The 15,486-nt window shown below is 52.2% G+C and overlaps 1 protein-coding gene across 4 annotated transcripts in view; it reads right to left on the bottom strand.

The window, feature by feature from the left end:
* TSPAN9 (tetraspanin 9) overlaps positions 1-15,486 on the bottom strand; it is a 204,459-nt gene that overhangs the window by 82,597 nt on the left and 106,376 nt on the right. For 3 of the 4 annotated variants that reach the window (XM_054718783.1, XM_028148519.2, XM_028148521.2), the window contains one exon: positions 2,782-2,861. In XM_054718783.1, coding sequence (XP_054574758.1) covers positions 2,782-2,844 — 63 coding nt within the window. In that variant the 5' untranslated portion in view covers positions 2,845-2,861. Of the gene's footprint in view, positions 1-2,781; positions 3,118-15,486 lie in introns of those variants that run through there. The other variant, XM_008143738.3, reaches the window with a different exon arrangement.

Genomic DNA, 15,486 nt, shown 5'->3' with positions numbered 1-15,486 from the left:
CACCAGGCCTGCATCCCTCCTCACTCTACCCCGTCCCCTTCCCTCCCTGTGCACTAGAAAGAGCAGAGGTCTCCCAGAGGTCCTGTCCCACCTGCCTGAGGCCCAAGCACTTTCTCTTCTCACTTGGCTCTTTCCTCCGCTCCTTCTCCCATATCAGGCCTAATCACCTGGCCACAGGGAGTCATCGTGCAAGTGGAGCTCAGTGACCCGCCGTGCCCAAATCCTGGCTAACACCCTGCAGCACCTGCTCTCCCACCTCCCAACAAACACTCTTACACACAGGCATCCAGTTCTCTTTTGCTAAGTTTTCCATTTTTCCTAAGGTCTATGTCTTATTTCATTATCGCATATGCTACTAGCATAAAAGACCTGGACCTTTGAGACTCAATTTTTCCCAGCTCATAGTATGTCATCGGAATTCTGAAACGTCAGAAAAGTCAGAGATTAGGAGAGAATCACTCCTTGCCGGTAAGAGAGTGGTGGTCTTATTAGGAGAGAGAGCAAGTCCTTTCACTATGGACCAAGAAGCCCTCTCCATCGACCAGCTCATTAACCTCTGCCAAGATTTTCAGGGATGATGAGAGAGCCTCTTGTCACCCCACAGCTGAGGTGTGCTGCTAGGAGAGCCTTCATCTTGGACAAGTCCCTACCAAGTGGGACTCGGGAATCCTGCAACACACTTAACATGGAGATTTACTGTTCTGGCCTTCAATTCATTTTCTCACAAACATATAACAAATGCCTACTAAGTGCATTTGTTATATGTTTGCGGAGCACAGACCATTGGGCTATACTATGTGAGGAGGTCCCTAAACCAAGTTGACACCATCCTAAAGAAAGAAGCTGCAGCAGTTATACCCACTCTGGCCAGCAGGTGGCGGGGTGGGGGTGGGAGGAGCAGGGAGCTACTGGCCAAGAAAGACACTGAGTGAGCATCCCAGGAGGGTCTTTCTAGTAAGTGTTAGGATATGCAGAGTGGGGCAAGACAGGAAGGCAGGCTGACTGTAGGCAAGAACAAAGAGGGAAGCTGTAGACAATGAAAGGGCAGCATTCCTGTAATTCATGGGCACCAGAGGAATACACACCGGTGTTTGGCTGACGCTATTGCCGGCAAGTGAGTCAGAGGACCAGGAGCACTTGCCCAATGGTGGCCACAAAATCATTCCTCACATTCCAGTGGTTCTGCCCCTGTGTCCACAAAACCTCACCAAAGGATAGGTAACACGGTGACTGGAGGGCCCCAGACCATGGAGCTATCTGGGAAAATTCAGCTCAAACAACCTCAAACCAGGCTCCTCTGAAGACAAGCAGCAGCCTGTGCATGAGGCAGGGAAGGGGCTCCCTCCCCACAGAGAAGGCAAGGACACAGGATGCCCCAGACCTAAGGAAGTGAGTGCATGAGGGAGACCATCTTGACAGCCGCCCCCCCACCCCATCCCCCGCATTGGGCTGGAAAGGACACCTAGTCCTTAATGAATGAATGATGCAATTTAGCCAAGGTCACAAAAGAAGCTAACACAGAACCAAGAACCCAGACTTCTTCCCACCCAGCCTGAGTTTTCCCCTCTGTGGGAAAAGTCACCCCCATCCTACACAACCAAAGAGTTTTTCAGTTACAGCTAATCACTTCCCACAAGCGTTGAACACAAAACACAACTGCTTCTACCTGGCTTCACTGTGAATGACTTTCTCCTGCCCCCAGTCCTCCTCCTGGACCACAGGCAGCCGACAGACAGCCTCTAGTCCCTCTGGTCGCAGGAGGACGGGCCCTGGGGCAGAGCCAAACATCTGTGTTGACTTCGTCTGGGCTCTGGTGAAGAAAGGCGGGAGCAGCACTTGGGATGGAGGAACAATTAGATCCGAGGTTAAGAAGTTTTCATGTCTACCTAACTAGTATTTCTTACGACAAGTGTGCAAGCTGCACTCACGCGTCCTCCAGAATCAGAGGTTGGAGACTGTTTCCAAGCTGCCCCACCCACTGATACCTTCTCTAGAAAACAACCTCTCACCCAGAATGGAGCACTCCTGATTACTTCTCTCCCCCCCCCCCCCCCCCGCCTTTTGTCCCCTCTAGTCTCTAGGGTTCTCAGAGCTGGGAGGGCTGGCGGTCCAAGGTGGAGCACATGGCCGTCCGCTCCCCCTGCAATCCCTCAAAAGCAGCTGCCTGCCACCCGATGGCAGCATCCCTCCCACACCCTCCTTTTTCACAGGAGCCCTAACTCAGAGGCATATCTGCAGTCTAGCAAGGGAGTCCCTCAACTCTGGACAGGGGCTATTCCTCCTTTTCCTGGAGTTCACTGACAGGAGTGGGAGGATATGAACTCTACCACTCCCCTATCTTGTGCCTATAAAATGCTGCAGACGGTATTTTTTGCATATTCGGGAGGAATAGAAGAAGAAACTCAGAAGACTATTCACACTTGTGCCAGTCTTCAACGCAGGGTCACAGCTGTTAAAAATTCTGGCCCCACACCTATTTCTGCAGCTTATCCAGTTAGAGGCACTTCCAGAACGGGTTTCTTATAGGGGAAGGAGGTGGAGGCAAACTTTGCCAGCCTCCTAGGAGTACAGTTAGTCTCTCCTGGAAGAAAGGCAAGTTTGGAGCCTCCATTCAGCCAAAGAGAGAGAAAAGAAGAGGAAGATACATGGACGAGGGGAAATAACGATCTTAGGGGAAAAACCACTTACCGTTGTGCGGAGAGCAGAGCAATGCAGCACCAAAAAGGAAGAGGGTATAGAAGAGGAGAGAAGGCAAAGGGAGGGATAAGCGCAAGGACTTACCCAGAATATCAAATTGAAGAGGAACATCATGTATTTCAAACAGCAGAGGCAGCCCCTGGCCATGTTGCACTTCTTAAATTCTAGGAGGAAAACAAAGGACAGGTCCAGGTAAAACACCACGTACTTGCTGCCTTTCGGAGCATTGTACTTGTCAGTCTTGACTCCAGTCTCCGCGCGGCTCTGGCCCCCGGAGCCCGCGGTGCCATAGAAGGCGCCGGCAGTGAAGCCGCGGCCGAATGGGCGACCCGAGGTGGACGGCTTGGCAAAGTCCGAGTCCTTGCTGTCCAAAGATGGACTCCGGTGGATCGAAGAATCCTCGCTACTCGACTTCTCCATGCTCGAGGCGTTCCCGTGGGGCGCAAGGGGCGGGGGGCATCGCTCCCTGAGAGGGACGGAGGGGGCGCCCAAGTCGGGCGCAGGCTGCAGGAGGCCCGGTGGAGCCTTGCACGCCTCCTCTCTGTACCGGGGCACACTCCGGACCGGACCCCGTTGCACAAGGGCCGCTGCCCTACTCCCAGCCGGCTAGCCCGGGAGGGCTCTGCGGCTCGGCTTTCTGCGCGCTCGCGAATGCTCTCCGGGAACCGGCTGGCCTGCGTAACTTAGCAGACGTCTTTGGGAAGGCTGCAATTTGACTTCTCTTTCCAGAGCGTCAGCTCGCCTCCCAGTGCACTGACCACTCCACGCAAGGCACCAGGGCTCCGGGATCCAGGTTCCCAGGGCACACGCCTCGCCCTACCCAGCCCCAGCACGGAGCCCCGACCACTTTGTGGGCGCTCCACCTCCTTTCGCTCCGCGACTTTGCGGAGCTGCTCGCCAGCCCAGGGCTGGGCGGGCGCGCCGCAAACAGTGCGGGGGGGATCCGCCGCAGCTACCACCGCTGGGCTTTCCCAGTGAAATCCCAGCCCCGACTCCCGACTCCGAAATCGCCCGGAGCCCCCTCGCCTGGCCCTCAGCCCCGCCCCCTGTTTTGCATTCAACCAATGAGCGCGAGGTCTGCCAGGGGCGGGGGAGGGGAGCCTCCCCCTCCCCAATGACACCATATCTTTAACAGGATTAACGTTCTGCTGTGTGCCTACACCCGTGCGCCTTGAACCCTCATTAAATGTCAAGGGCTCTGGAGCTGGGGGTGAACCAGAACCCCCACGGAAGGCGCTGGTCTCTTCTACCGCAGAAAAGGGGCGGCAGAAGAGGGGAAGGACTGGAGGTACCAATGACCCAAAGAAACCGGAGGAAAGGGCCGAGGACTGGAGGGGTAAAGAAGCGCGGCCACTGTCGCCCAGGCTGCCTCCCCTGTGCACACGGGCCTGCCAGACCTGGGACACACGGACTCCCAGCTACACACACACACACACACACCACGCTTTTGCACACGTGGGTCTGGCTACAATGCTGAGAGAAGGGACCACAGGTGCTGCGTGAGGTGTGGGAAAGGCGCTAGGGGCCTCCGCGGGGCTCGCCGCCCTCCCCGCCCCCTCCGCGTGCACATGCGTGCGCGCGCGCGCGCGCGCGCGCGGGCCCTGAGGCTCCGGGAGGCTCCGGCAGCTGCGGGAGTGCCCCTCCCCCGCCCCACGTTGCGGGGTGGGACGCTGCGCCGGCTGGGACCCTCGCCAGCCTGAGGAGAGGTGGCCGAGGTGGGGTCCTGCCGGTGCCAAGGATGATGTAGGAGTGCTCTTGGATGCAGGCTGGACCCTCTCCCATGAGGAGTGCGCGTAAGAGACTGGAGAGGGAAACCGCAGGAAGGAGGCTCTCGCTAAGGGCTTGGGAACGTGCAGAGGAGCCTTCATCCTACCGGGAAACACTGCGCTGGGGCAGCGTCCTCTGGGCTTAGGCAGAATTCTGCACTGCTGACCGGGGCTACCAGTTGGCAAACCAAGAAGACTAAAAACTTTGGGGTATGAGGAGCCCACCTCTCTCTTCTGCCACCAGCACGAGAGTGCTGAGAGCACCTGAGGGCAGGACCAAGTCCTAGGAGGCTTAATATCCCCAGCACCTAACACCAGGCTTGGGGGGAGGAGGGGTGCAGGGGAGGCGGGGCGCGATAGGGGGAGCTACACTGGGATGGCCTGATAGAGAATTCATGCTCTCCCATGGGATATGAGTGTGACATGGCCTCCCCGGATCCCATCAAACACTTACTCTATACCTGCTTCAATGTGCCAGGCCCCTGAGGAAACTGATGTAGGTGTGCTGCCCCCTGCCACTCACACACACACAATCTGGTCAGAAAGACAGGACGTTCATCACCAAGGCCACTGGCTGTGGCCGAAGAGAGGGGGGACATTGACTCAGAACAGAGGGGCTTCAAACCCTATCACAGGCTTGCTGTGGTGGCCCTGCACCATCCAGCCTGCACCCTCACTGGCTCCCAGGCAGGTCTACATGCTAGGATGCAACTCCTCAGGCTCTTTACAGGGGCTTGCAGTGGCATTACTATGCTGAGCCCTATCCCCACTCAGACAGCAGTGCTCCCAGCAAGGAAACCTAGTGTATGTCACAACCGTGACACCATGCGTGTCTCCTGGTTGGACACGCAGCCCGTGGGTGCTGTCTACAGATGAGGGGCAGATGCCTGGCTGGTCCTCAGGGAGCCCACGGCCACCTGACTGAAATGGTTAATACCTTTTGTTCTCTTCAGCAGGCTCCTGAGGGTTCGTGGCCGCTGCTTCATTCTAACAACATTACTTCTTTGAAGCAGGAGAGATCATTTACCAGCGGGACTCGAGTCCGGAGACCTGTTCTTCACTCTTAGCTCAGTTTGTAGCTGTGTGATCAAGGGCAAGTTTGCTTTTCTGAGCTCCTGTTTCCTCCTCTTTAAAATGGTGCCCGGCCTGTGTGGCTCAGTGGTTGAGCACTGACCTATAAACCAGGAGGTCATGGTTCGACTGGTCAGGGCACATGCCCAGGCTCCATCGCCAGTAGGGGGCATGCAGGAGGCAGCCAATCAATGATCTTCTCTCATCATTGATGTTTCTATCCCTCTCTCCCACTCCTTTCCTCTCTGAAATCAATAAAAATATATTTTAAAATGGGGATTAATAGAGCCTAACCCCAGAGGTGTCCTGAAAATAAAGTGAGTTGGCACATGTGGGAACATGCTCAGGAGAGTTGGAAGGTACAGACTGCCCTTCAGGATCTCTGAGCATTTGAACAAGGCAGAGCTGCCTTCCCCCTCTCCCCCCAGGACCCCCATCCCTTTTTTAATAACAAAAAAGTGAAGCAAGTACAGACTTCCCAGAGGGAAGGAAGAGCAGTGAATACATGAAACCAACATGCAACATCTCTGCTGACTGGCAACTAGGGAGATGTGGGCCTCAGAGTAAATGCCAAGCTCTTCCTGCCTCTCGCTGAGTTTCTCAGGCTCGCAGTGCCAGCGAGATCCGGCTTTGGCCTCTCACTCACCCACACACACTCAGAGCTGAGGGGCCAACACAGATCCCCTTTTGGACCTGTCCTGATGGTTTCTGTATTTGACGATGTGTGCGGCTCATGAGGTATTCTGCCCCTCTAAACCTCAAGGCAGCCTCCCCCAGAATTTACGTTGGACACAAAGTGACACTTGCTATCCTAAGGAATGTGTGAGATGGGCTGCCATGGAAGAAGAAGGCAGATTCGCCTTACCCCGATATTTAAACTACAAAACTGAGATCTTCAGCAATATAGAAGACACTGCACTTGCTCAGCAAACTATTTACCTACAGTGCCAAGAGCCAAGGCTGCAGAGGTCCCTAGCAGGGGGCCCCCATCCAGAGACGTCTGCATGCGGATTCACTTGGCAGGGGATGGTGAGGAAATGAAACTTGGCCAGGATTCAGGAAGGAAAGTAACAATGATGGTGAAAAGGGTGGGATAGGAAAGAACTAAAGGTAGTTTTGCTTGTATAGTTTTGCATAGCGCAGTAAGGAAAATAAACAACTAAATAGGGTTTGGCGGCTGTGGACGGGATCACAGTCAGATAGAAGGATGACTTGCTCAGGACAGTCTACCAGAGACGGCTGGTGGACCTCTTTCTCTGTGTAGAGGCCTGATCCTCCCTTCTTCAGGCCCCCTAGTTCTTTGTTGAGGATGCAATTACATCCTCAACCTCTGCTCTGGACACTGGGCTTCTCAAAAGAGGCAGGGGCTGTGTCTTAATCATTTCTCACCCCCAGGGCGTGCCCCAGTGACCACCACAGGATAGGGACTCAGAGGGAAAAGGATGACCACCATGCCTAAGCCCTGCATTCCCTCCAAGTTCATTCATCAAAGGATGGGACCCATGCCAGAAATCTATGGAATTGTTCCTGGAAAGCAGGATATCTGAGGGCATCAGAACCTGACAACAGAACCCAGGAAATCTAAATGCCCAGCAACAGATGACTGAGTGTAACGGCCATGTAGTCAACTGTTTGTTCACAGCCACATCCCTAGTGCACAGCCTGAATGGAGAAATGGACAGACAGACAAATAAACATTTATGAATCAGGAGCCATTTTAGAGGAAGAGTCAAGAAAGGTAGGAGGTGGGAAAAAAGAAGACTGAGACGGGAGCAAGACAGAGGACAAGCTGCTCCGGATCCCCTTCGCATCCTGCGGGCCACACCTTTTGGAGGAACTGTCAGGGCACTGCAGGTCTGCCTGCAGCTGAACCACCGGTGAACTCGTGCAGACTCCCTGGAGCTGCAGCCATGTCGCAGAATCCAACAGCTGGCTGTGGTCAGCCCTGTCAGAGGTCTCTCCTGGCTACCGATAAAACAAGACTGTGAAGAGAACCTCAGCTGTGTGTCCACACCCCACAAATGACAGGTAAGCATGCTGGTCTGCCCATGTACCAGTGAGACCGGACAGTTAGCTGAGCTCCGAGGAAACAGGGTCACAGCTATGGGCCAGCCATACTACTCTGTACCAGCCAGGCGTACTAAAAATGAGGCTTCTAGATCATGAGGAGCCAGCTGAGAGGTGTGGAGGGATTGTCACAAAGCCAATACCACTCAGCACACACCACGTGCCCTGGAAACTGCTGCTTAGATGCCTCCAGTGATCCCTGTCCATAAGTTCTGGCAAAATAATGTCATGGAAACACTTCAGGGTTAGGTACAGGTGTGTGTGTGTGTGTGTGTGTGTGTGTGTGTGTGTGTGTGTGTGTCCAAATCCCATCCGGAGTTACCCAAATGCTGGGTAACCTGGAATGAGCACTTATCTGCTCTGTACCTCAGTTTCCCCACCATAAATGGAGATAATGCACACCTTCCCAAGCAGTATGTAAGAAAATAGAGATGACGCTGAAACCGGTTTGGCTCAGTGGATAGAGCATCGGCCTGCGGACTGAAGGGTCCCAGGTTCGATTCCGGTCAAGGGCATGTGCCTTGGTTGCGGGCACATCCCCAGTGGGGGGTGTGCAAGAGGCAGCTGATCAATGTTTCTCTCTCATCAATGTTTCTAACTCTCTATCCCTCTCTCTTTCTCTCTGTAAAAGATCAATAAAATATATTTAAAGAAAATAGAGATGAGAGGTCTGGGGGAGGACAAAGAGGGTAAAGGGGATCAAATATATGGTGACGGAAGAAGATTAGACTTTGGGTAGTGAGCACACAGTGCAATATTCATGATGAATTATGAAGTTCTACACCTGAAACTTGTGTGATTAACCAGTGTTACCCCAATAAATTTAATTTTAAAAAATTTAAATAGCGATGAAAGTAATACACATAGCATGTCTGAAAATGAATGTAATACACATAGCATGTCTGAAAATGTTCAATGAATTGAGGCACTATTATCAATATTAAAAATAATTATTATTATACTAAATGTGATCCCAGTACCCTAATTAATAATGTAGTTGAACAGAAAAAGATACAAGTTAACACATAATCAATACAAAATGTCTGTGGCTCATATTCTAAGGGTAAACACACAGCTCCTTCTCCTCAGCTCCTTTCTCAGTCATAGTCTCTCAGTCCTGGACCCTCTTCCTCTGCCCAACATTCCTGCATCTGACCATCCCTTCTAGTGCCTTGCACATGCTGATGACACCTAAATGGTTACCTGGGCCTGACCTGTCTTCTGAGCCCCAAGCACGAGTATCCAGCTCCTACTTGGCATCCCCACTTGGCCATCTCAGAGGCAGCTCCAATTTCCCAGGCCCCAGAGGGACTGACCTTGCCCCAGCCCTGCCCCCGACACACACATACCATGGCAGTGCCCTCCCCTTAGCAATAAACAGCATAAGCACCCATCCCATTCTTACACCAGAAACCCACGATCCACCCTTAACTCCCAGTTGTCACTTGCCCCACCTCCAACCAAACATAAGCCCTGTCCAGTGAGTCGCCTCCCACTTGTCCCTACCCCCACAGGACAATGCAGGTCTGCCTTGGTCCAGCCCTACATCATCTCGCACTTGGCTCCTGCAGCAGCCTCCAACAGAGCTCTCATTCCTGCTCCTGCCCTCAGTCCTCTGCACAGAGCAGCCAACACCATCTTCTCACTCAGGTTGCTCTCAGTATCTTCCCATTTTACTGAGATTATGATCGTGTGTGTGTGTGTGTGTGTGTGTGTGTGTGTGTGTGTGTGTGTGTGTGTTTGCTACTCTATTTTTGTATTACAACCCAAATTCCTAAAACAACCTCAAAAGTCCGGCATGATTGGCCCCTGGCTACCTCTCCAGCCGCACTTTCAACTATTCTCTCATTATGCTCCAACCAGTGAACTTTCAGAGCTCTTTCTCTCCTCAGAGGCTTTGTCCATGCTGTTCCCTCTTCCTAAAATGCTCTTCCACATCCCACTGTCTGACTTAGTTCTACTCATCCATGAGCTCTTGTAAATTCTTGGTTTGAGCATCGTCCTAATATGCCAAGGTTGTGGGTTCGATCCCCAATCAGTGCACATATAAGAAGCAACCAATGAATACATAAATAAATGAAACAACAAATCAATGTTTCTCTCTCTCATATCAAAAAAAAAAAAGGAGGAGGAAGAGGAGGAGGAGAAGAAGAAGAAACAAAGGAGGGAGAGAGGAAGGGAAGGAAGGAGGGAGGGAGGGAGGGAAGAAAGTAAGAAAGAAAGCAAGAAAGTCTAAAAATTATCTCCTGGGTTTCTGACTGTCCCCTTACCATCTAAATGAAACCCCCGCCCCCATCAATATATAGTCTGATAGCACCATTTGCCTCTCTCTCATAGCACTCATCCTAATTTGAAAGTAAAGTTGACCCCTAAAAAAATATGGGTTTGAGCCGTGTGGGTCCACTTACACATGGATTTTTTTCCTAGTAAATACTGTAAATGTATTTTCCTTGTGATTCTCCTAATAACATTTTCTTTTCTCTAGCTTACTTTATTGCAAGAATACAGTATATAATACATATAACATACAAAATATGTGATATGTATTATATACTATATTATATAATACAGTATAATAGACTGTTTATATTATCAGCAATGCTTCCTGTTAATAGTAGGATATGATATTAGTAGTTATGTTTTGGGGGAGTCAAAAGTTACATGTGGATTTTCGCTTACGTGGGGGATCTATATCCCTAACCCCTGCGTTGTTCAAGGGTCAACTGTACACATTTACTTGAGTGACAATTTGCTGATTCTCCTAATAGACCATAAATCCTGGGGCAGCAGGACTGGGTCTCGTTCACTCACTACTGTGCAGCCAGTACAATGCCTGATCAGAAGCAGGGGCACAATGATACCTGAACAAGTAAACAGGAGCTCAAAGGAGGGCGTGTGTGTGTGCAGGGGCAAGCCAGCATCATTAGGAAGGGCTTCATGAGCCTTCCAGTTGCATCGTCACCTCGGGCCTAAGGAACAAAGCCTCAGGACACCAATTACCTGTGTGATCTCTAGCTCCTCACCCACAAAACAAGGAGGTTGAACTAGCTGTTCTCTAAGGCTGCTGCTAGCCCTAAAATTCCCACCCTGTGAAATGGGACCCAACTTGGCTCTTGGAAAATGGGTAGGACTGGACAGGCAGAGGGCAGGAGGAAATGCATCCTGGTAGGGGATAGCTAGGTAAAGTCAGAGTACCCAGGATGTCTGGGGAAGACATGTCCACCCACCCAGCCAAAATGACGCTTCACAGAGAGTGAACTCGAAGGGAAGGTGAGGTTGGAGCAGAGGTGACCCTGGATGCAATTAAAAACCCTGGATGCCAATTAAAAACCAGCCAGTGTGCTAAGTGGTTAGAGCATCAGCTGTGCACCGAAGGGTCGCAGATTCGATTTCCAGTCAAGGGTATGTACCTGGGTTGCAGGTTCAATCCCTAGCCCCGGCAGGGGCACGTGCGGGAGGCAACCAAAAAATGTTTCTCTTCTCTTCTCTTCTCTTCTCTTCTCTTCTCTTCTCTTCTCTTCTCTTCTCTTCTCTTCTCTTCTCTTCTCTTCTCCTCTCTCTCTCTCTCTCTCTCTCTCTCTCTCTCTCTCTCTCTCCCCCTCTCCTTACCTCCCTCCTTTCCACTCTCTCTAAAAATCAATGAAAAAATATCCTCGGGTGAGGATTAACAAACGAAAACAAAAAACAAAAAAACCATCACAGGAGCTTCCCCACCCCCTACTCCTCTCATCAGCCCCATCCCCCACACCTTACTTAGCCTATGCTCCACCAAAATGCACACACATCCAAGTCTTCCTCACCTCCTGGCCTTCCCACTTGTTATTTCCTCTGCCGGGACCACCTTTCTCCACACGTTCTGACTGGCTGACTTCCACAGTCCCGGCAGCATCAGTATTGCTCTTACTTCTTCTGTGATGTCTGGGGAGGCAGCTTGGAGCCTCTCCTTGGAGCACCAACACACCCTGAGCCCAGCCCATCACAGTGCTGCCTGTTCACCGACCTCCCTGCCCCCTGCCCCAAGACTGTGAGGTCCTTGAGAGCAAGGGCTGTGTCCATCCTCTTTGTATCACAACGCTTGGCATAGTGCCTGTCACACAGAAGCTCTTAAATCACCACAAACACATGAATGAAGCATTGGGGGGCTTTGTGAGAGACTTTATGCAAAGAGCAAGACCTGCCACTCCCAAAGGACAACAGTCTCCTCTGTTGACAGGATGGGAGGGAGCGGCAGCGGCTGAGCCCTGGAAGCACAGGATGGTAGCCCACCCTGTGAGTTGCCCACCCTGGGCTCTCAGGCCCTTTTTCCAGGAATGTCCCTGGAAACCAGCCCCATCTTTCATCCCAAGCCCAAGCAGCATCCCCGTCAGATCCCTAAGAGGGCCTGGTTGGTATGTGAGGTGTTGTGCTGGACAGACAGGTGTACCTGCACTCGCAGGCATGCACACACTGAGCCATCCGTGCCTGGCAGACAGGGAGAAAGAGGTATTTGTTATTAGTACTTATCAAGGAGGGCAGATGGCTTTGGGAGGATGAGATAAGGCCAGGCCACTGGACACCGCAAAGTGTGATGAGCCTGAGGTTTATTACCGTACACCAGTGGAAATTTACTGACCCAGCAAATCCAATATTCCTTAGCCACTCCATGGAGGGTGCTGACTGCTTCTGAGCACAGCAATCTCTGACCTAGCGTCCAGCCTGCCTGTGAGGCCAGCTCAGTCGCTGGGAGCCTTTGCTGGTTCAGGAACTGCTGCCTGCTGCCTCCCCTCTTCCCTCTCTCCCGCCACAAAGCCTGGACTGCTGCAGGAGAGAGCAGCATGTGTGTGACACCTGGAGATGCTCTAAGGAAGACGGAGCAGGGACAGTGCCCTGGATTCCACTGCTCTGCAGGCACCAGGGGCAGGGAGCCTGTGCAGGAAGAGAGGGAGAGGTGCATGAGGAAGGAGGGGGAAGACGAACTGGCCATCCCTATTGGGTAGACTTGGCTGTCTCAGGACTCCCAGTCTCATAGGACGTGAAATCACTTGTGGTCTCTGAAACGCCACTGGCCACTCTGTCAAGTGAGGCTGCAGCACTGGCCATGGTCCCATTCAGCATCTCTTCCCTCCGCCCACTTCAGGCTGACCCCTGTCCATGCAGCTAAGTTATTCAAGGTGCCCCCATCTGAGAAGCAACCAGTCCTTCCCAAACCTGCAGGTATCTTTCTCCTCCCAAAGTACTTGAGGTGAAAATGGTGGCAAAACACACCCATGAGTCTGCTGTTTGGGCTACCAAAACTCTTCTTTCTCTCTTAGGTTGCTCTGGCAGAAAGGCATTCCTACCGTAACCCAATCATGCACAATGTGTGCCCAACCACATTTCACCGACCCAAACTTCCTCAACACGTGCCCAGAAGGCAGCCGGCACCACACACGCACCCCTGAAAGCAGAGGCACAGCCCCTCCTGTCGCAGTCTCCCAGCCCAACTCCTGCCACAGTCTACTGAACTGGGCCCTGCCTCCAGCCTTTCTCCACTTCACCCTGCCACATGCTGCCCCATCACTGTCCCGAGAGAGAGCTTTGGATGCACCGCTCTGCCCCTTTCACCAGCTCAAATTTTTCAGTCTTCCTAGGGATTCTACAAAAATTCTCAAACTTGGCATTCAAGACCTTCTACCCTGTGCTTTGTTGGCCTTATTTCCCATAGTCCTGTGGCACTGCCTTCCACCGATGAGGGCTCCACCACCCATCTCTGTCTTTAGTAGATGGTTCAAGGCTCTCCCCAAATGCCACATCCTCCATGGAGGATCCCCTGATCCTAAGGATCCCTCAAACTAAGAGGCTCCCTTCTTATTACTAATCTCAGTTTTGAGGCACTGATTTCATTCTGCCTTGTGTCATGGTTGTTTGCATAAATGTCTTCCTACCAGACTACCAAAAGCTCCTGAGGGGACAAACTCACCCGTGTTCCTCTTGCAGCAACCAGCCTAGCGTGATGTGAGGTGAACACTTCAGAAATCTGACGGAAAACTGAATCCCTCACACAGGCACACAGCCCTCAGGCCTCACCCCGCCTTCATCATACGTACTCACCTCACCCATTTATTGGACACTCCTGACACTGCCCTTGGCCTTTCTGGCAGGCACTCAATTTGCAAGATCACCACCATTTGTCCTCCCCCTTGGAGGCCCTCTCTGGGGTCCCCCAGCAGATATGACCATCTCCTGAGCCACCAGGGAGCTCAGATATCCAGCCTGGAGCCCAGAGAATGTGGCTGGGCTCCGCGAGACCCGATGTGTCTGGGTGGCTGTGTGTCACTCATACCCCAAGCTCCAGCCCCAAGAGACATTTCCATAGCCCAGTCAGGCCCAGTGCCAGGGCACACCTGTTCTTCCCCTCCCCCACACTGCTGCTAGAGGAAATGCCAGCCCGCAGCCTCGGCCACACGGACACAGCAGGGCCGGCACTGGTGCTGCCCCTGAGCCTGACCATGAATGCACACTCTACTCAGCTGCCCCAACTGCCTCCTAAAAGGACAGCACAAGGCAAACACACTCGTACTGCAGGGAGCCAGGCAGAATGAAGGGTGAGGCCCCAGTCCCAGCTCTGATGCTTACTATCTGTGTGACCTGGACAAGAGCCTTACAGCTCTCTGAACACAGCGCACATTTTTTTGAATGAATGAATGAGCACACTTCCATTTCCTCATCTGTTACACAGAGATTCTGAGGGACAGATGAGGCACTGACTGGGAAACTGCTACATCAAGTGGACAGTACCACACTTCAGAACCTTCATCCATACACACTACAACTATCCATCACTTTTCACATGAGACTGATATAAAGACAAACGACACTGATTACTAATCACCAAAGGTCTCGAGTACCCACTCGTTGCCCATCCTGGGCTCGCCACTGTGGATGGTACCAAGAAGCACTGGCCCCTAGGTGCTAAAGGTCTATGTGAGGGAAGAGCAAAAAAAATGAAAGGACAATAGGTGACAGAATGCATGAACTCGTGCCAGAGAGGGCAGCACAGACTGAGTGCTCAGAGGACCTGCCCAGGGAGGCTGGCCCATCAGGGAGCGCTTCTTAGAGAAAGCAGGATACATTCTGGGCTGTCCTCCTAACAAAAGGAGGGAGAGGCGAGGGGCTCCAGGTGCCTGAACACCGTGAATGAAGGCGTGTGAGTCACAGCTTACTCAAGGGGCTTTCGTACTTATGATCACAGGTGACCTTCGCCACACGCCTGCACAATACACAGGAGGGAAGCCATCCGTTTATACGTAAGAAAACTAATGACCAAAGAGAGGAGAGGGTTTGTCTAAGCTAATCAGCAGCAGACCTGGGACTGGAACCTATGGCTCCTGACTTCTAAACAGAGATCTTGCCTTACACCAAGTAATTTTCCTTGGGCCCAGTGCTGGTCCTGCTTTTATGTGCACAGCTGACCCCTGCACATAGAGGTGAGAGAGTGGTCATGCATTGGATGACCCAGTCAGGAACAACAGAGAGGCTCCATGTCACAGCACCATGGGATAAGCCCTGTCAGTCCTGGGGACACGCCAGCAGCTCCTAACATCAACCTGCACCAAGCCCTCAGCCCACATGTCCCCTGTGCTCTCTTTTACTTCATACAGCATGAACACAGGTGCTCTGTCAAATGAAAGCAAGCAGATCCTGCTCTCCCAACTATACAGCCCGGGTACAGTAGGGATCACAAACCAGTGTTGGGCAGGTAACTGTATAACAACCAGCTCTCCAGGGGGAAAAAACCACAACTTCCAGTGTTTGACTGTTTCCATGGTGTAAGTACTCCCACCGTGGCCATTTGCAAACTATCAATGGCTTAACAACCAACTTGCAAATTTTCTGATTATTTGCTAATAGGCTCTTGAGAGCCAGT

Source organism: Eptesicus fuscus, chromosome 7, assembly GCF_027574615.1.
Source record: "Eptesicus fuscus isolate TK198812 chromosome 7, DD_ASM_mEF_20220401, whole genome shotgun sequence".
NCBI lineage: Eukaryota > Metazoa > Chordata > Mammalia > Chiroptera > Vespertilionidae > Eptesicus > Eptesicus fuscus.
This window is presented reverse-complemented; position numbering and strand designations above follow the sequence as displayed.